The following is a 20,627-nucleotide window of genomic DNA, read 5'->3' on the forward strand; positions in this document are numbered from 1 at the left end:
AATTAAGTCCAGGCCCAGTGTAGTGGTTCAACCTGTAGTCCCAGCACTTTGGGAGGCAGAGATAGGTGGATTGCTTGAGCCCAAGAGCTCGAGACCAGCCACGGTGAAACCCCATCTCTACAGAAGAAAAATACACATACACACACACACACACACACACACACACACACCCCATATATATATACACACACACCACGCTGGGCATGATGGTATGAGCCTGTAGTCTCAGCTACTCAGGAGGCTGAGTGAGGCAGGAGAATTGCTTGAGCCTGGAAAGTTGAGGCTGCAATGAGCCAGGATCGCACCCAAGCACTCCAGCCTGGGTGACAGAGCAAGGCCCCGTCTCAAAAAAAGAAAATTAAGTCCATACATGTTAGGTAATTAAAGAGGGTGGGCACAGTGGTTTACACCTGTAATCCCAGTGTTTTGAGAGGCTGAGATAGGAGAATTACTTGGGCCCAGGAGTTTGAGACCGGCCTGGGCAACACACTGAGACCTCATCTCTATCAAAAAGAAATAAAATTAGCCAGATGTGGTGGTGCACACCTGTAGTCCCAGCTACTTGGAAGGCTGAGGCAAGCAGACCAGTTGAGCCCAGGAGTTAAAACTGCAGCTATTATCATAGCACTGCACTCCAGCCTGGCCAACAGAATAGGCCCTATCTCTTTAAAAAAAAAAAAGAGAAGAAGAAGAAGAAGGGGAAGGAAAGAAACACATTTTATTTTAAGAACCTAGACAAATTCCCCTATTCCACAAGTTTCCTATGACCAAACAAAATGCCCCTTTAACTTGTCCAGTCTGTGAGAGCAGGGTTGATGACCATAAGCATTTTACATGAGGCCCGGGAGAGAAACCCTGCTCTCATCCTTGAAGTGTGTTGATCTGGCAGTATAGACGAATTCAGAGACTCTACCAGTCAATGAGATAATTTCACAAGTCACCAGTTTATTCTAACGGGGGCACTGAGGTTACAGTTTTCTATCAGGGAATTTCCACAGACAACATGCAAAATAAAAACCTGACAAAGGTCAAGGCATGGCGAGAGAGACAAGAGAGAGAAAAAAGAAGAAAAACAAAAAGGAAGAAGTGCCCAATGCCACCTCTGTTCCTGAAGTCTAGTCAATAAAATGCATATGGTGTGCCCAGCAGAGAACAGGGCGGCCGCAGCCTAGGTCTTCTCATCAAATAGCTGTGAAGTCACTTCCACAAGGAAAAAACTCAAGGAGGAAATGGACATTTACTGAACTCCTGCTCTTGCCAGCACCAGGCTGGGCCGTACACCCTGCTTCTCTGTTAGAAGCAGCCGAGAGCCCTGGCAATGAGCAGGCAACTCTGGAGGCCAGAATACCCATGTTCAAATCCTGGTCCTGCCACCCCTGACTGTGTGCCTCTGATGGGTCACCTCCTCTTCCAATGCTCAGTGTCTTCTCCCAGGCGGATATGTGAGATGTCAGTCGGGGGTTTAGGTGAAACCCACACAGAGCTTGTGATGTCACAGAAGATTCCCAATGGTGGTGATATTTTTAGTGCGCTAAGTACTGTAAGCATCTTGCATGTTCTCTGTTTTGTACCTTCTACAGTGTCTGGAAGAGCAGCAGCATCTGGTAGGAAACAGATCCCAACACAGCAGTTTGAACGTGGAAAACTACCATCAAATGTTCAGACCAATAGATACACCCAGTGATTTTTTTTTTTTGAGACGGAGTTTCACAAGCTAGAGTGCAACGGTGCGATCTCGGCTCACTGCAACCTCCGACTCCTGAGTTCAGGCAATTCTCCTGCCTCAGCCTCCCAAGTAGCCGGGATTACAGGCATGCACCACCGTGCCCAGCTAATTTTTTTTGTATTTTTAGTAGAGACAGGGTTTCACCATGTTGACCAGGACGGTCTCAATCTCTTGACCTCGTGATCCACCCACCTCGGCCTCCCAAAGTGCTAGGATTACAGGCGTGAGCCACCGCGCCTGGCCCCACCCAGTGCCTTAATACATTATCTGCACAACCATCAGTATCCTTATTTGTAAGACAAGGAAACCTGAACAGAGAAGGTAAGTAACTTGCCTGCTATATTACATTATTCCTGTCACAAATTTCATTCAAGAGGAATCTGAGAATCAGAGAGGTTAGGAAGCTGGTTCAAGGCCCCACAGCCACAAAGTGGCAGAGCCAGGCTTTGAAACCCAGGGCTTCAAAGTTCAGACTTGAGCACAGTGGGGTATCCCTTCTCTTTGCTGTTGGGGCAAAGACACAATCCCTCAAGTCTACAAAACCTAGGTGTAAATCCTGGCTCTGTCCCTTTCCACCTTTGTGATGACTGGCAAGTGACAAACTCTTGGCAATTTTGGAAAACAAAGTGATAAAAATGATACCTACCTTGAGCTTCACAGGGTTGTTACGAGGTTTAAGTGAGTTTATACACACTCTGAGGACAGTGCCTGGCTCACTCTAAGCCCTCTATCAAAGCTTATTATCAGACAATGAGCAACGAAGAAAAGAAAACACCAAGAAATGCATTATCTGTGTCATGAGAGAAGTGAGACAGGCCAGGACACTGGCGGTGGTTCGGGAGGGAAGAGCAGGCTCCTGGGGATGGGGACAGCAGTGAGGTGAGCAGGCAGGTCCTCTGGAGAGGGTGTACTGAGGCTGAACCTGACAGGATCAGTGGGTGTTAACAGGTGCAGAGTCAATGCCATGCTTCAGAGGGGAGTATGTTGCTTGCTTGGCCAAGAGTGGACATAACTTGGGTAACAGGACTGCCTGCAGGTAAAGATCAGAGCATGGACAGCCCAAACACTGGGTTGAAGAGTTTGGCCTCTGCCCTGCAGGCTCCCAGCTCAAGAGCAGGGTTGCAGGCACAGCTTGGTGAGATACATAGTTAGAGAGTGTGCCCTGTCACCAGGATGCACATCAGACCAGGGAGCTGATGAGCAAGACAGGAGACGGACAGGCCTACAGGTCAGTAGGCTGCTGCGGTTGGGCAGTGCTGGCGGCGATGGTGATGATGGGGAAGAGAGAGGTGTGGCCTGGAAAATGCTGGAGAGAAGTTAAAGCTGGAGAGTCCAGCCTCCCTGGGGCTGGTACAACACTCAAGTAGGAGAAAGCGGAGAAGAAGAGAAGGTGAAGGCTACTAACTTGGGAAATGTCCATGAGTTTAAGGGTGAGAGAAGGTACAATGCGAAGGCAATGAAAAGATAGATGAATACACTAAAAAGAGACACAGATCCTGTGCAGAGACAAGGCCAGAGGATGGGTGGAGATGCAGACATTTGGAGAAAGAGGAATTTGAGGGAGAGCTGTACATGTATGTTGACCTTTGAAGCAGAGTTAAAAATCTCAGGATCGGAAGGACTTGCAGGGAGGAGGGCTCAAGAGACTCAAGGAAAATTTGGGAGAAATGTGTGGCTTCCTAAAGAGAAAGAGGAGGGAGGCAGAAGGAGACATATGAAGAAAAGGAAAAGGGTACACTAGGTCCAGACACTACAAAGGATGCCACCCCTCCGTGTAGGGACAGGAGAATGGACGTGGCAGAAGGAAAATCTCCTCCCTGACTTTTGAAGTTTTCCTATCTACATGGGAGGTTAGTTTCTGAAAGCTGGACCACATTTCTTTTCTTAATCAGCAACCTCTTAATGAGACACCTTTTCAGATGTAGTTCAAATAAATTACAGGGTTTTTTTTTTTAAGTGCAGAAGCCCATGTTATCAAATCACCAATTTCACCTGCATTAATTGCTTTAATGGGCTCTAAAAACAGCCACCTCCTTTCCCTCCTCATCAGGGCCCCTGGGGAGGCCATCAGGGAAGGCTGCTGGGGAACAAAGTTATGGATGCAGCTGATCCAGAGGACAAGCTGTCACACTCTGGGTCATGCAACTGTATGGTATGCCACCCACAGATAATCAGAAGGGATGGTGGGGGGAGGGGGACACAGTTCTATTGAACCACTGGGCTTTATTACTGCTGTAAAACAAAAATGCCAATGCCAAAAGCCAAATAGGAGCAATTACATTTTTAAAGAAACTCTGTCTACGTGGGGATATTGACTACATTTGGTAAATAACTCTGCAATTCAAACAGCTACAGTGAATCACAAGGGCCCTGAGTTCAGTATTTTCTTCCAATGGTGCCTAAAAAAAAAATCCAACCAAACAGAAAAAAAAAAAAAAACTAAGTAGGCATAACAGAAGACTTTCAAAGATAAGCAAATGCAGTCCATACCATTTTTCATTACAATGCTTGCAGGGGGACCTCCACTGCCATGTTTTCCAGACTTTGATGTTCAACAGCAACAATGGCCTGTTTGTGAGAACTATGAGGCAGGTTTGGTGGTGGGACATCTGAATAACAGAAAGGTAAAGGGACCCTCCCTTACTCAGATTTTCCAGCATATCAGTTGACCCTGCACAAGTGGAATCTTGCTACAAAATAGTTAAGGATGGGGACAGGAAGGGACCACCTCTCTGGTCAAGTCTTTATGGGATAAACAGTGTTGGGGGTAGAGGAATCCTAAAGGAAGACAGTGTTTTCCAAACCTTAGCATGGTTGAGGCTTGCCTGGGGAGCTTGTTAATTCTTAAGCAAGCTAACCATTGTAAATTACACTTCTAAGGCTCCAACACCTGGGTATTTGGGAACACCTTTTTTTATATATATATCATTTTACTCTGTACTTCCCTGCAGCCTACAGCTTTAGAATCCAGAAAAGAGGACATTTGGGGACTTGTTTGTGGAAGGCTGATATATTTGCTTTGCATTCAGAGTTGAGAGGATGCTAACATTAGGAAACTCAGGTGAGGGAAAAAATCATGACAAAATTGGTTGCTAACTGAAGCAAAGCCACAGCCAGGCTAGCAAAAGGAACACAAATTCTCATTGGGGAAGGAAGCAAAGGTGCTGGGATTAAAAAGGAAGAAAAACTAAATGCATTTATGCATGCTCAGAGAATAAAGCAGCTTTTAAGCATACGTGTGGCTACTGGAAACTTGGCCTTCACCCAAAATGCTGGGCTTCTAGAAACCTGAACGGTTTTTGTTTTTTCAAAACAAAGAAAGAAAGAAAGAAACCCAAAAGCCAGAAGATATATCTCACCCAAAATTGGTTCATTGATTGCTTCAGAATGCATAAATGATTCTATTTTGGAATCACCGACACAATCAGGCTGCTGAAATAACCCACTTCTGGGGATGTGGTTTGAAAATTAAGAGCAAAGTGACAAATGAACTAGCTGAAAGGGTCTTGTACGGTGGATCTGGGCTTCAGGGGATGAGAAGTATCCAGGCACAGACCACTTTTTTTTTTTTAAGGGCCTTACACTCAAATAGCAGAGGGTTCCAAATGTAGCCACATCTAGTAGTCATTTGACCCCCACAGCCACCCAGGAAGGAGGCAGGTAGGAGGTAGCTACGCCCATTTCATAGCTCCAGAGACTGAGGTTCAGAGATGTCGTGTGAACTGCCCACAGCCACACGGCTTGGTGGTAACGCAAATACTACAGTCTGTGGCTTTTTTCAATGTTTTATCTTGCACCCACAACGTTACCACACACCATACTGACTTCCTTCAGATCTCACTCTCAGAAGCTGAGGAATTCTGAACTCACTAATGCTGGATTAGGAGCAAGATCATTCCATTCATTTGGCAAATATTCATTTACTTATTAAAGCACCTACTGTGTGCCAGGAGGTGGGGATACATGAATGAGCAAGGCAGGTCAAATCTTGGCTATCCTGAAGCAAACTTGTAATGGGGGAGGCAGACCATAAACAGACATAAAGAAATGTCCTTTTAGTAGAGACAAATGGGCTGCAGGCCATTAAAGCCAGGTCAAACAAAGGATAGAGGAGTGGGCAGGTGGCAGGGATGCAGAAGCATGAGAATGTCATTGTGCTTTAAATGCTGGGTGACCTGTGGCCACAGATGGGTCTATATCCCCCAAGGACAGAGGTCACGTCCTGTTCATCTCTGATGTCCAAGTATCAGCCATAGGCCTGTATGTGGTAAGCGCTGCTCAGAGAATGTATGGTTGCATGGCTCTACCGGATGATGGAACAGGCTGAAATACACCACTCTCCCTTGATATGTAGGTCTCAGACCCCTTCACTTAGTAAAGAGAAGTCTCTGGGTGGTTCTTTCCTTCCCTCCCTCCCTTCTTCCTTCCTTTTTTCTTTCTTTCTCACTCTGACACCAGGCTGGAGTGCAGTGGTACAATCTCTGCTCACTGTAACCTCTGCCTCCCGGTTCAAGTGATTCTTCCACCTCAGCCTCCCGACTACCTGGGACTACAGGCACAGACCACCACGCCTGGCTAATTTTTGTATTTTTTTAGTAGAGACAGGGTTTCACCATGTTGGTCAGGATGGACACAATCTCTTGACCTCATGATCCGCCCACCTCAGCCTCCCAAAGTGCTGGGATTACAGGCGTGAGCCACTGTGCTCAGACTCTGGGTGGTTGTTAAAAGGCCCCCACGTGTCAAACACAACATGTGACATCTGCCATGCTTTCTAGTAAGGGGACTGGCTGGTGTTCTCTTCCAGGAGACTGACTACAAAACCCTTGGGCTGGGGTCCAGGCAGGGAGGCCACTTGGTTCCCAATTCCAATGGGGACCTTGAGCTCCCCAGTTCCATGTCCTTGAGCATGACCCTCCTTACCTGCCTGCCTCCCCTGGGAAAGAGAAAGGGAAAGAGGAAGGACAGAGCACCCAGCACATAGTAAGTACTCATTAATGTCAGTCTCCCCTGTTCCCAACAGGCTTCCACTAAAGCAAAGTTAAAGTGCAAGTGCAATGTAAGTGACATACTCTAGGTGACAATGATGTGTCAATGTAGGATCATCGATTGTTGATCATGGGGAAGGCTAGCATTTGTCTAGTGTTTGGGAAATCTCTGTATCTTCTGCTCAATTTTGCTGTGAATCTAAAACTGCTCTAAAAAAACAGTCTATTGAAAAATAAATAAATAACCACAAGTGCACTGGTCCCACAGTGCTGCTTCCTGCAGCTGACACCAGGAATGCATGGAAAAAGAATGGAGAGAGCATTTGATTCCTATTCTTGGCACCCTTTCGCTTGCCAGGCTTTAAAAGTAAAAGGCCAATGTCAGCAGTACAAAAACCTTAAAAATCACCTCTACCTTGGGGCACAATTAGAAGTCTGTGTGAGTTCAGAGTTAATATCAGATTCTTCCTCAGGAGTTTAAAAAAGAAACAGTCAGTTTTGAAAGATCTGCATTTCAGCCTCCAGCTACCTCCAGCCGTTTAATGTCATTCTTTCAAATCAGATTCTCTGGTCCTGGCTGAGGATTAGTCTGGGGTCCCTGAGAAGTGTAAACTCAAGGCTTCTCTTCCAGGTCATAAAAGAACCTTGCTAGGAATCACCAGTTGGCGCCTAATCTCCTAAGAACGCCTGCTTCAGTGCAAAGCCCTGTGCAGGATGGAGGGGGGATTATGAATCTGAGGAGACTGTACATGTGCTTCAAGCTTGAGCAGACAGGCACACGAGCGAGGGGCTGCAGCTACTCACAGGTGCAGGCCGGCTGTGTACTGCGGGTACGGCTGACAGCAGGCACACACACAATCCCATTGGTTGGTGCGGGGGCGGGGGGAGGGTTAAAGGATCACACTTATCTTTGCAGCTCCATCCAAATGATGAATCGATGGCAAGTAATAAACAATGCTGGGTTTATCAGCAGAGGAAAATGACAGGAAAACAAGACACTAGTGCTGGCGTGGTTCTCTATCTCTTTCACGTCCAGCTTCAAATCAGGAGGAAAGAATCTTCTATAAAAACACTGATTCTTTTTTATTTTTACAGGGCATTCTCTTCCATCCTACAAAATGCTTTTTTGATTTAAACAAATGAAAAAGGATTTAGCCCTACCTAGGCATCATAATTTTCTAAAACCTTGAGTGTCAGCTTGAGCCAACTAAATACACAAGAGTGAGCCAACTAAATTACACGAGAAACGGACCTTCTCAATGCATCACACTCTGGATATGCCGCAGCCACGAATCTACTCAATAATGGGCTTATTAATAAATGAGGTATTCCACATGTCACTGCTGGCAGGACTCACAGGACCCAAGAGTGAAAGCAGGGCCAGAGGAAAGTCTGCGCACGCCCTGGTGCCATGGTTTCCATATTGGAACACAGGAACGAGACCAGGGGGAGAACCCACATTTCAGACACGGAGTTGGAAGTGGTAATACTTTGTAATGGCTTCAGCTAACCATGCACAATGGAAAAAGGACAATTGTGTCATTTAGAATGTACTGGACCAAATATAATGTCTTTTATTAATATGGACAGATTCTTTTCAGGCTACTATGCAAAGGGAGGGAGGGTGTGATCATCCTAATTAAAGTACCAGCAACATTTTTTAACTTCTGGAATATTTCAAATTCTAATATGCTCCTTGAACTTGCCCATGGGGGTGCTGAAGCCATAAGGAAGCGATTTAATTTTTACTGAGATAAAACATACACATACATACACATATCCCAGCAGTACCTGGATACACTGTGTTCTGCTACCCACACAACCAGGGGATTCAGAAAGCAAGTGAGCAAGTGAATTTGATTTTGAATGCTCCCAGGGCAGTGCTGTTTGTGCCAGAATCCTATTGTTTCCTCATTTGCTCTGGAATAGCACCAGGGTTGGAGTTCGTGGGTCAAGAGACAGCAGTCAAGCTCTCGTCAGTACGGTGTATAACCCATCAATTTCCTGATTTAGTAGAATGCCACACAAGAGTGCCAAGATTCTCATCTCCCAATCCTTAGCCAACTTTCCTGATTCTGCCTTAAATGAAAGCAATTTCAAAAGAACAAGAAAACATCAGATTAGACATTCTAAATGCCTTCTGTGTAGCACATACCAAGCAAATCACAGACTGTCTAAGCTGGAAAGGACTTGGACAGCTCCTGGCCCATCCACCCTGGAACAGAGATAGTCAGTGAATAACCCAAGGTCACATAGCAAGTATGCTGCAGGGACTAAGGCAGCATCCCTGGTCTGTGGACTCTTTGGCCAATTTGTCAAGCACATCTGGCTGAAAACCTCTGAAAGATCTACTTTTTTATTATTATGAGTTTGTCTCCTGTTCATTCAAGATATCGATTTTTTTTTCAAAAATCAAACATTTCAACATAATTTCAAATAGTAAATGGGTTGCCTTATCTGGACCTGTCACTGCTGATTTCATAAATGAGTTTCAAGAGAGGGATGGCAGCCCCAATGGATATAAGATCAAATCCTCACTGAACTGCTTCAGGTAATAATGGATGTTTGATTTATCAGAAAGAGAAGTGGAAAAAGCCTTGCTCGACCCACTCTTTAAAAGCTGCAACACTCCCTTTTCGTAAACTCTTAGGTAACTTGATATCTAAAAATTTAATTTTTAACACACACACAGTCTCTCTCTCTCTATCTCTCTCTCTCCCAGAAGATCTCCTCCCCCATCCCACCTTCCATCGCAGGAAAACAAAGATTGTTAAGATTGAAAACACATCTACTAAATGCAGTGTGGTATCTTAGAACAAAATAAGGATGTAGGCAGAAAAACTGGTGAAATTTGAATGAAGTCTGAAGTCCAGTCAACAGTCAGTCCCTTTACCATAAAATCCCCGACACGGTGACTTGCAGCACTGCAGTTTATAAACAAGGGTTCCCCGTAGAGAAATCCTGGTTAAGCGCAGTCTGTTCCTAGCAGAAAAGCTGGGGCCTCTTTGGCTTTCACTTAAGGGACTTTTTGCTCTTAATTTTGTGAAAATGTGTCAACAGTTCTCCAGGCGGTCTTTTAAAATGTCCCTGAAACTACCCGAGGAGTGCCCTGGAGTGCCCTGGCCTCAGGGACTAAGTTCCTCCTCCTCCGTTTTAAATTCCACCCACCAAAGAAAAGTCTGTCCTCTCTCCCCCTGGAGTGTTAATGTAACACAAAGCAGCTGACATTTTGCCTGTTGCTTCTGAAGGGTCCAAAGGGGTCCATGGTAGGCAGGTTATGTGTCCCGCCATGGCTAGAAGAGGGGTGACCCTGGGGCAGGAGCTCATTTTGCCAATGCAGCCACCTCTGATGGGAAAATGACAGTCAGACATAGAGCTGCTGGGCTCGCACAGCCTCCTGCACCACAGGCCCCCACACTTCAAGGACAGCTCTGCTCCTATCGACCTCTCCCTTGCCGGCAAGGGTTCCTTCTCAGGCTTCAAAAACTATCACATGGAGAGTTTAGTTTTTACTCTGGAAGCAGCAAGAGTAAATTAAACGAGCTAAAGGCCGGTGCTGCTCTGAGCCACAGTTTAACAGCACCATGGTATTGTTGAGGGAGGTTCAGAGAGAAGATCTGGAGTGGGATCAATGAAGTGGTGGAGGGGTGGAGCTGGGGGTGGCAGGCGGAGAGCACTGCTGGTAAACTGAAACTCACAGCCAAGCAGCTTGACCCTTATGGCACGGCTGAGTCTGGGCTGCAAATTGAAGGGACAGTCTGTGTTTTCAGTGCCCAAGGTAACTGACAGCCTTTCCAAAGCCTATCACCTTATCATCCTGTGACGGTTAAGTTACCCAAGTCTTTTTAAATTGCCACTAAAATTGAATCCACATTTATAAATGACCATTTGCATCAAGTATCTTTAGTGCATAAATTTATCGTCTGGGAACTCCAGACCTTTTTGGGCCAAGGCTAATGGAATGCTAAACAAAGGGAAAAGGTTGATACGGGAGAAGAGGAATTGTTGCATGGAAACTCGCAATGAGCGTCGCCCACTGCACCCTGGAACAGTATAAACCGATCGGCCTTTTTCCAGAAGCTGCAAGGAAGTTTCCGAAAGCCTCAAGGGGTTGATGGGCTGGGAAGCAAATGAGGGAAGCCAACATCAGGCGCACAGCCAGGGCGCTGGCTCAAGACTCACCTGGAGACGGGTCACTGAACAGCACTCAGGAGGAAGTAACCGTGGCCTGTGCTGCCTAGGAGCTCCCCACTAGCCAGCAGGCCCTCAGCTGGAGTTCAAAACACCTGCACTGGGGGCGGGGGGACTGGGGGGTTTACAGGCCAGTCCAACCCCTGAGAAGCATTTCTCTGCAGAAGCAGAGTATGTGTTATTATCCCTTTTCCCCAAACTCTTTACTTCTTCCACACAAAGGAGGTGGGGGAAGAGGAAAGGGGAAAAAATGCCTGCAAGGGATCCTGGAATCCACCCTGGATCCAACATTACCCATCAGACTCCAACCGGTTTTCAGTAGCCCTGGGCTATGAGATCGGAGAGCACAAACACTCCTTTAAAAAGCATGATTAAATCCCTGGAAGCTTGTTGTCAGGAGGTTATTTTTCTCAATTAACAGACTGCAGAGAAGACAAATAATCTCAGGGGCTGGGAAATTTATTTTTGACATTCAGGCAGGAATCTTATTTTCAAAAAGGTTAGGGAGCACTTATCTGGTCCAGTGGCACCATTTTCCAAGTGGAGAACAAGAGGTCCTGAGAGGGCAAGTGACTTGTTCCAGGATACAATGCCCGGTACACAAACAGCGGGGTCAAGCCAGAGCTCTGTGGATCACACAAAAGGCCTCCTCAGGCCACTTAAGAGCTAACAAAACTTTCTTTCAGGGGAAAAAACCTACAGAATGGCAGCAGCAAAGGCTACCTAATGATTGCAAGCAGAGATTTTCTCTCTTTTAATGCTCATATGAATCCACAGTCCTTTTCACACATTGTAACCATATATTTGCTCAAGTATTTCATACTATCACCTGCACTAGCCTTTTAGTCTCACGAAGGCAAGGGCCATGTCTGTTGTGCATCACTACATTCCCAGTGTCTGACAGCTATTTGCTCTGTAAGCTATATATTCCTGTTTTAAAGTATTTTTAAAAAGAAAGAAAAGAAAAAGAAGCCCAGAAAGGCCAAGTGATTCCCCTAAGGACACACAGCACGGAGTTACTGAAGAAGCTGTGCCACTCTGCCCATACTCCTCTCCAAACCACAGCCTTACCTTGACGGCCTCCGCGTGGGTCACCCGGGCCAAGGATTTGTCGTTGACACGCAGAATCTGGTCCCCGACCCGCAATCCTTCCTTCTCAGCTAGAGAGCCTGGTTCCACCAGCGACACGTAGATGCCCACGCCGTGCTCCGAGCCCCCACGGATACTGAAGCCCAAGCCCTCGTGGGCCTTGGCACGACGCAAACTCACCAGGCGCACCTCCCCGGGCCCCGCGCCGTCGGGGCCGCCCCAGGCGGGCTGCCTGTAGGGGGTGGTGGCGGGCAGGTAGAGGCCCTCGGCGGTGTACTGGTCGAAGAGCAGCTGATCGGAGCGCGGGATGACCAGACGCAGCATGGGCAGCAGGCGCCGCTTGACGGGGCTGTCCAGCAGCACGCGCAGGGTGCGCACCAGGTCGAAGACGTTGCGGCGCGCGTGGTACGCGTTCAGGCAGTGCGTGAACTGCTCCCGCTCCGCCTCGCTCAGCAGCGCGGTCAGCGCCTGGTGCAGCTGGCGCACGTTGGCAGACAGCAGCCGCAGCCCAGCGCCCCCGCCGCCGCCCGGCCCGGCCGCCGAGCCCAGCGAGCCGGTGGAGGACGAGCTCACCGACAGGCCGTCCAGCGGCGCGTTCATCTCTCCGCTGAGGCCCGGCCGGGCTCGGGGCGCGCGCGGGAGGGAGGAGGGTGGTGCTGCCCTCGCGGGCACCGGCGCGACAGCTGGATTCCCGGGAGCGCGGAGACGACGGCTGGAGCCCGGGTTTGGGGAGCACCGGCACAGTGGCTGGATCCTAGGGGATCGCGGAGACCGCTGCTAGAGTCCCGGAGGCGCGAAGACGGCGGGGGTAGCGAACCTGGAATCCGCTAGGGAACGCGCAGACGTCGGCGGGTTCCTGGGCGACGCAGGAGTTGGCTGCTGGGCCCGGAGGTCGCGGAGACTGCGGCCAAAGTCCGGGGGGCGCGGAGTCAGCAGCTACATTCCGGAGGGCACCGAGACCACGGGTGGCTGGAGTCGGGGGGCGCCACCAAGCTGACTTGACCGCCCCGTCACACCATGCCCGGGGCTCCCCCAGCCGGGCCGCCCGTTCCTCTCGGGCTGGGGGACCCCAAAGTCAGAAGTTGGGGCTGGGGGCGCTCTAGTCCCAGAGCAGTCCGGGGAGTCGCAGGCGGTGGAGCCGCGCGGGCGTCCGGCAAGGGGTGCGGGGCATGTCCGGGGCAGCCCCGGGATGCAGCCGCCCCGGGGCCTCCGCGCCCCTGCACCGCCCGGGCGCAGACACAGCCGAGCAGCCGCGAGCCGAGACTTTGCGAACTGTTGAGCCGCCCGGGCCGAGTCTTCCAGCGAGTTCCGACGCCGCCTCACGGCCTGCCCGGCCGGGCCCCGCCCCCGCCCCTCCTCCTGCCCGCCCCCTCCCCCCGGGCTCTTCAGGAAATGACGTCCCGCCTGGTGCGCCTGGCCGTTGCCTGGAGACGGGGTGAAACAGTCCAGCCCCAGGGAAGACAGGGGTGAACGCCCGGGTAGGGGCGGGAGGAGCCCCCGCGTCCCCGACCCCACGGGCAGAGAGGGGAGCGGGCCTCAAAAAAACAGCGCTTTTCGGCGGTCTCAGCGAGCGCCTGCACCGGGATGGCTTTGGAGCAATTAGCCAGCTCGCTAATTCACAATTATGGGGGATGCCGCCAAGTTTTTATTTGTTTGGTTTTTGCTTCTAAAATACTGGGCACCTCGGTCTCGGTTTTCTTCCTTACAATGTGGCGCCCCCCTCCTGCACGCGTACTGACAAGTTCAAGGGTCTAGGTGGACGGTCGTTTGCCACCTACTGTGTGCAAGAGACGAATACAAGCACAGACTGCTGTCCGCCAACTCCGTGGCAGGGATGGGTCAGACTGGACCTTTCCCAGTCTCCAGTGCGAGGGAAAAGCCACTTTCAGAAATATTATATAAAGTGTGCACCCCACGCTCGCGCGCACACACATACAAATGAGTGCATACAAAACTGGTGAAATCTGAGTAAGGTGGGTGGATTGTATCAATGTCAATGTCATCGTCTCAACATCGGGGGAAACTGGGTGAAGGGAAACATGGGATGTCTGTGTATTATTTCTTACAACTGCATTTGGATCTACAATCTCAAAATAGAAATTTAAAATAAACATATTTCAAGTGGCTTGGAGAAAAAAACTTTTCTATGCTCTCCTATCCCTAGGCAAAATGGGAAAATATACCCAGGCATGGCCTGGAGTCTGTTGTCACCCACCCAATCCCCCAAAAACGATCTAAGTAAAAGCCCTGTGCTTTTATTCAAAGGGGGAGCTTCACAGTGCTACACACACACACACACACATACACACACACCTCACACACATCCCTTCCAACATGAACTGCCTCTCCTAAACTACTCTCCTATGTATTTTTCCTAAAACTCTTCCAGAATTTCCATTGTAGAGGCAGCTGACTTCTATCCAGGGTAAGGCAAGATGGAGGATTACCTGGAGGAGTTGGTTTGTACTGGACCCAGAAGGACAGAGCATTCCTTTATTTATTTATTTGGTTACTCTTCATTCGATGTTTTTAAAGCATCTGTTCTGTGCTGGGTCATGTGCTCGGTGCTGGAGACCCAGGGGAGAAAGATCAAATAAATAAAGTTGAAAAACAGTATCATAAGTGTTGTAATGGCTGTGGGAGCCCAGGTTTAGGAGAGGAGAATATGGTAAGGACTTTACGGAAGAGGTGATACCTGAATGAAGAACCCCTAAGAAGAACGGACTTTCCTCTAGACAATGGAGAAGAGTGGAAAGGTTTTCAAGGCTGTTGACTTAATGCATTGAGGCTAGGAACTGAAGCTGTATTTTCCCTAAAGATCTTCTAATTTTACTTCCCTAAAACAGACATAGGTTAAATTAATGCCCAATAAACAGATTTAACAGTGTGTCTGAGGAAGATTTTTTTTTAAGTAGTCAATTAGGCTACCTTTGGACATCTGTCTTACAGCTCTAAGTTTAGCACTTAATAGTGTATATCCTTATTCCTCCTTGGTAACTGACGTTGAAGCCTTTCATGCAACTAAACCAAGATATTTAAGAAAAAAAAAATCAATCTTCTCCACCTCAAAAATGTATTCATGACATACCTCAAAACACCACCTAGTAGGGCTTGATTGTATGCAGTTCAGGTTTCCTGCTAATGTATTTCATGCTCAGCTTTCACTTAGTTTGTGTTTTAATTATAATTACTGTGATTTGCTTGATAAATGCATCCCAGGAGCTAAGATCCCCAGTCCCAACATTTTATTTCTGTGCAAAGGATGTTTTCGAGAAGGTGTTTTGCTTTGGGCAGCAGAAACTAGGCTCCATGCAGTCTTAGCATAAAAAGAAACACTTTCTTCTGCAAACATCAGAGACCATCTGAGATGCTATGCTATTGTTTAGTTTCATAGAGGATGGTTTGGGAGGACAGATGATAGAAAAAGAAATCGTTCGAGTTGCTTCCATCTATCTTTCATAACCACCTTAGTATCATTTTGCACTGTGTCCCCTCAGCCAAGAGGAAGTGTGTAACTATGCTCCGACCTCCAGAATCCTATTCTATGTGTGAAGATATGTTTGTCATTCAGAAATAAGCTCTTGGAAACCCAAGATGCCCCCGCTTCCGAGGGCTGCTGCACTGCAAGACCTGGAAAACCCTGAGTACACAACTTGGCCTTGGTTGCATACTGCCCTCTTCAGAGGGAAAATGTTATTCGCCCGTGCACGCAGCAGGCTTCCGTTTGCTTTCTTCACCAAAGGCACTTTTAATTGTTCATGAATGTTCCCCAGCCCTGGCCAATTAATGCCCTTCCCTTAGGAATGTTTCTGGAAACTTGAACACACTGGAGCAGTTGAAAAGACAGAGGGATCAAGACCATCCTGGTCAACATGGTGAAACCCCGTCTCTACTAAAAATACAAAAAAAAAATTAGCTGGCCATGGTGGCACGTGCCTGTAGTCCTAGCTACTCAGGAGGCTGAGGCAGGAGAATTGCCTGAACCCAGGAGGCGGAGGTAGAGGTGATCTGAGATTGCACCATTGCACTCCAGCCTGAGTAACAAGAGCGAAACTCCGTCTCAAAAAAAAAAAAAAAAAGAAAAGACAGAGGGAAGAAGAGTAAATTGTGTTGGACATTTTCCCTTCCTTCCTTCCTTCCTTCCTTCCTTCCTTCCTTCCTTCCTTCCTTCCTTCCTTCCTTCCTTCTCTGTCTCTCCCCCTCTCTCTTTCTTTCTCTAGACAGGGTCTCATTCTGTCACCCAGGCTGGAGTGCAGTGGTATGATCATGGCTCACTGCAGCTCCTACCACAAGGCACAGTAATCCTCCATCTCAGCCTCCTGGTTAGCTGGCACTCCTATACCCGGCTAATTTTTTGTAGAGACAAAATTTTGCCATGTTGCCCTGACTGGTCTCAAACTCCTGGACTCAAGCAATCCATCCATGTCAGCCTCCCAGAGTGCGAGAATAACAGGTGTGAGTCACCATGGCAGGCCTGATCTGTGGTTTAGTTCCTATGTGTTAGTGTTAACCAAGAAGTTGAGCTGCACTCTGGATACCAGGCAGAAAATCATTATTCCAGTCTCAGAGCTTCCCTTTAACTAGTTATGTGGCAAAGTGACTTCACCTTTGATCTGTAAAATGAGGTCCCCAAACCTCCTGCCTCCCCAGAAGACAACTGCGACCTGTATGTTTCATATTCTGTGCAGCAAATGGAAACATGCTGCAACTCATAGAGTAACATAGGGTGTGAGTTATTTTCCCTCTTCTTCATGGCAATCTTAAAAAGCCTTTTGCTATTACATATTTCATAGTCACAGGGAGTGTCTCCTTTTTCCTTTTATCCTCTGGAATATACCATTAAAAGCAATGGAGATGGATTTGAAATGGGACATATAGAAAAATAAAGCTAATGTTTATTGAGTGTCAAACTGTTTTAAACACTTATATTTTAACTCATTCTATCCTCCCATGATCTGTAAGGGAGATACCATCATCATTACCACCATCATCATCATGCTCCTGGTAAAATAGACAGGACATTGAGACATAGGGAAATAACCATACCCAAGTTTATAGAAGTTGTGAATGGAAGTGTTGGAATTTGAACCCAAACGCACTGGCCGCAGAGCTCCTACTTTGAACGCCTGTGCTGTGTGATCCCCCCAATGTTTGGCTTGGAAATGCTGAACTGTCTCAGTATCTCTGCTGGGGTTGGTATGAGGACCACATTTTCCCATGGATGAGAATGGTATGAGGGTCACACTTTCTCTAGAAAATGTGGCTGGGGCTGAGCGTGGTGGTTCAGGCCTATAATCCTAGCACTTTGGGAGGCCGAGGTGGGTGGATCACGAGGTCAGGAGTTCAAGACCAGCCTGGCCAAGATGCTGAAATCCTGTCTCTACTAAAAATACAAAAATTAGCTGGACATTGTGGTGCATGCCTGTAATACCAGCTATTTAGGATGCTGAGGCAGAAGAATCGTTTGAACCTAGGAGGCGGAGGTTGCAGTGAGCTGAGATCACGCCACTGCACTCCAGCCTGGGCGACAGAGCGAGAATACGTCTCAAAAAAAAAAAAAAAAAAGAAAGAAAAGAAATAAAAATAATGTGTCTGGGAATATCAAAGTTTAAAACAAGCTACATACAAACAATTCCTATTTCATAAGCTGATATTTTGTGGCGACAGGAATGAACAGGGGTTTAGTCAAGAAGATGTCATTTGGAGAGATGGAGACGGAGAGGATCTGGAGACCCTCCCAGGGTTCTCAGACTGATTGCAGGAGGAGTAAGAGGCTCAAGGTTATCTGATGCTGGGTATCATGAGGAATATTTTCCAGCTCTGGGATCCCTGGAGAAAGGACCTTAGCAACTGGAGTTATCACTTCTGCTCCAGGACCACAACCTTTCTCTTCCCTGCAATGTCAGTGGCAACGGTATCAGCAATGAAAAGGGAAGCAGTCACTCCTATGAGTGGTAGATAATGCAGACAATATTGACGGAAGTGCAGGGAGATAAAAGAGAGGCAAGAAAAAGAACACAAAAACATCACAAAAAGAGGAGAGATACCGGTATTTATCTTAGCCTAGGTGTAATCTCCTGAGTCTGTCTCATCATTATGGAGAATCGTATGATGTTTGTGCAAGAAAGGGAGTTAGAGCACAGAGTTGATCTCCAGGTTCAAATCCCGTCTCTGCGATTCACGACCTTTGTGACCTTGGGCAAATCATTCAGGGCTTTTGTACCTGAGTTCCCGTACCTCTAAAACAAGGACAATGGTGCTGTCATCAGTGTTACCGCAAATATCAATAGTACTCTTATATACAAAGTGTTTTTCAATATGCCCTGCACATATTAGGTGCTCCTACAATGCTTGACATACATCTCAAAGCTCTTAGCACATGAGAGCACCTCAAGGGCAGGGCCATGGCTCCTTTATCTCTGTGTCCAGTGCTCAGCCCAAGGATCAGCACACAGTAGATGCTCAATAATAATTTGCTGAATGGTTCCTTAGCCTCCTCCCTCTCCCACTCTTGTGTTACATATGGGACACTCAGGGGCCAGAGAAGGTTGCTGTCTTGCCCGTAGCACTGCCAGTAGACCGTGGTGCCTGTTCCAATATTTTTTCCTAAAGGAAAATATATTGAGTGATTGCAGTGGGCTAAGCACTCTACAGGCATTGTTTCTCTTAATCCCCAGAATTCTGTGAAAAGAATACTATTATTTCCTTCACTGTACAGATGAGGAAACTGAGTGTCCAAGCTATGAGTTGTTTCTTGAAAGTCTGTGCTCTGACTGCATCTTATAGTAAGACCGGTAGAATCGATGCCAATTTCTCTTTTATAGCTTTGGAGGGAATAGCAGACTATTATGATAGCAAAACTAAATTGCAGGGAGCTGATTTGTGGGCTGGAAAGAGGCAGAACAGTGGAGGCAACCTTATCATGCATGCTGTGCTGTAATCTGATTGCTACAAGTCTGTTAAGAGCTTCTTAAATCAGGGGATTAGGTATTGGGACACTCACTCACTGGGACACTCACACCAACACCAGCTCGGTTCTGATTAGAGATGCCCCTAGCAAAATCATTCTTGCCATGTACACATGGTTCACTGAAGCATCCATTCATGAGCTCACTCCATTCATTCATTCAGAAGGTACTTAGGTCCTTCTGCTCTGCCAGACTACATTTTGGGGATTCAACAGGTGGAGCAAGACCACCACGGTCCCTGCCCTCCTGGAGCTGACTGTCAGGAGCTGTTTCATTGTGTGCATCAAATGTGATGATGGGTGGCTGGATACAAGCATTGTGAGGTGTGAGGTGACGATTCCAGGCAAGGCTTCCCAGCTGGCATCCTCTAATCTGAGCCTCAGCTTCCCACCCATTTCAGCATCAGAGCACCATGGTCAGTACTGCAGATGGACTTGGTTAAATAATCCCTGCTTACTAACATTGGAGGAATCACATCATCTCTCTGAGCCTCAGTTTTTTCATCTATTAAAAAAAAGAGCTAAAAGGTGGGGCTGAGGCCAGGCGCAGTGGCTCAGGCCTGTAATCCCAGCACTTTGGGAGACCAAGGCAGATGGATCACGAGGTCAGGAGATCAAGACCATCCTGGTCTCCAACATGGTGAAACCCTGTCTCTACTAAAAATAAGAAAATTAGCCGGGCATGGTGGCATGTGCCTGAAATCCCAGCTACTCAAGGGGCTGAGGCAGAAGAATCGCTTGAATCGGGGTTGGAGGTTGCAGTGAGCCAAGATTGCACCACTGCACTCCAGTCTGGCGACAGAACGAGACTCTGTGTCAAAAAAAAAAAAAAAAAAAAAAAAGAGGAGGGGGCGTGGCTGGAAGGTTAGTGAAAAGAACTCTTGTAAAGCACATTGCACAGTGGCTCGGAACAGTGCAATGGAAACAGTAGAAAGATGGAACAAGGGGCAGCTCTGGGCTGGTTATAATACTTTGAAAACTTTGCTCCTTTGCTTTGCCTATCTGTATAGCTCCCATCAAACTTTGTATTTAATAGTGAGGTGTCTCACTTTCCATGGAATTGCCTCACTTTCTCACTGATCCTTAAGGAAGCCTTTTGCTTGGTTTTGTTTTTAACTTTAGTGTTCAGGGCAGTGTGAAAATGTAATGTGGGACCCTCTGTATACTGTTGGTCAAGTTCCTTCTCTCCAGCCTCAGTCTTCCCATTTGTACAATGAAGGGCTTGGAGGTGGTGGTCTGCAGCCCTCTCTAGCTCTAAGGATTATGTTTTTGTTTCTGTAGCAGAGGAGGAGGTAGGAGAAAGGAAGAAGAGAAGGACAGGGGGTGGGGTGGTGGGGTGTGAAACATTTTCTGGGAGTTCTGGGCTGATGCAAATTGAGAATTCTGTCCCTGGCTCCACAGCTGACTGATGACTCTTCCTCTGACTGGTTTGGAGCTCCTAATGTCTCTCTGTCTCTGGGTTTCAAATAGCAGCTAATGGTCCTAGCTGCCTTTCAGCCAGTGATTTTTGCTTTTGACTTTGACCATCTTCAAAGACACTCAGCAGACATTGTTATTACATTTACAGGGCCCAGCTTGCCCAACTACTTGGCAAATTGTGTCAAAGAATCTGTAACTGTTACAGAAGAATGCTTTCTGTCTGCATTCTTCTTTATTCCTTGGAAAT

At 47.5% G+C, this 20,627-nt stretch overlaps 1 protein-coding gene across 13 annotated transcripts in view; it reads right to left on the bottom strand.

Annotated features, from left to right (window-relative positions):
• Positions 1 to 13,294, bottom strand: part of WHRN (whirlin) — a 105,085-nt gene extending 91,791 nt beyond the window's left edge. For all 13 annotated transcript variants that reach the window (XM_078375065.1, XM_078375059.1, XM_035255566.3 and 10 more), the window contains exon 1: positions 11,977 to 13,294. In XM_078375065.1, coding sequence (XP_078231191.1) covers positions 11,977 to 12,594 — 618 coding nt within the window. In that variant the 5' untranslated portion in view covers positions 12,595 to 13,294. The remainder of the gene's footprint in view (positions 1 to 11,976) is intronic.
• Positions 13,295 to 20,627: the final 7,333 nt, after the last annotated feature.

This window comes from Callithrix jacchus, chromosome 1 (genome assembly GCF_049354715.1).
Source record: "Callithrix jacchus isolate 240 chromosome 1, calJac240_pri, whole genome shotgun sequence".
Lineage (NCBI taxonomy): Eukaryota > Metazoa > Chordata > Mammalia > Primates > Cebidae > Callithrix > Callithrix jacchus.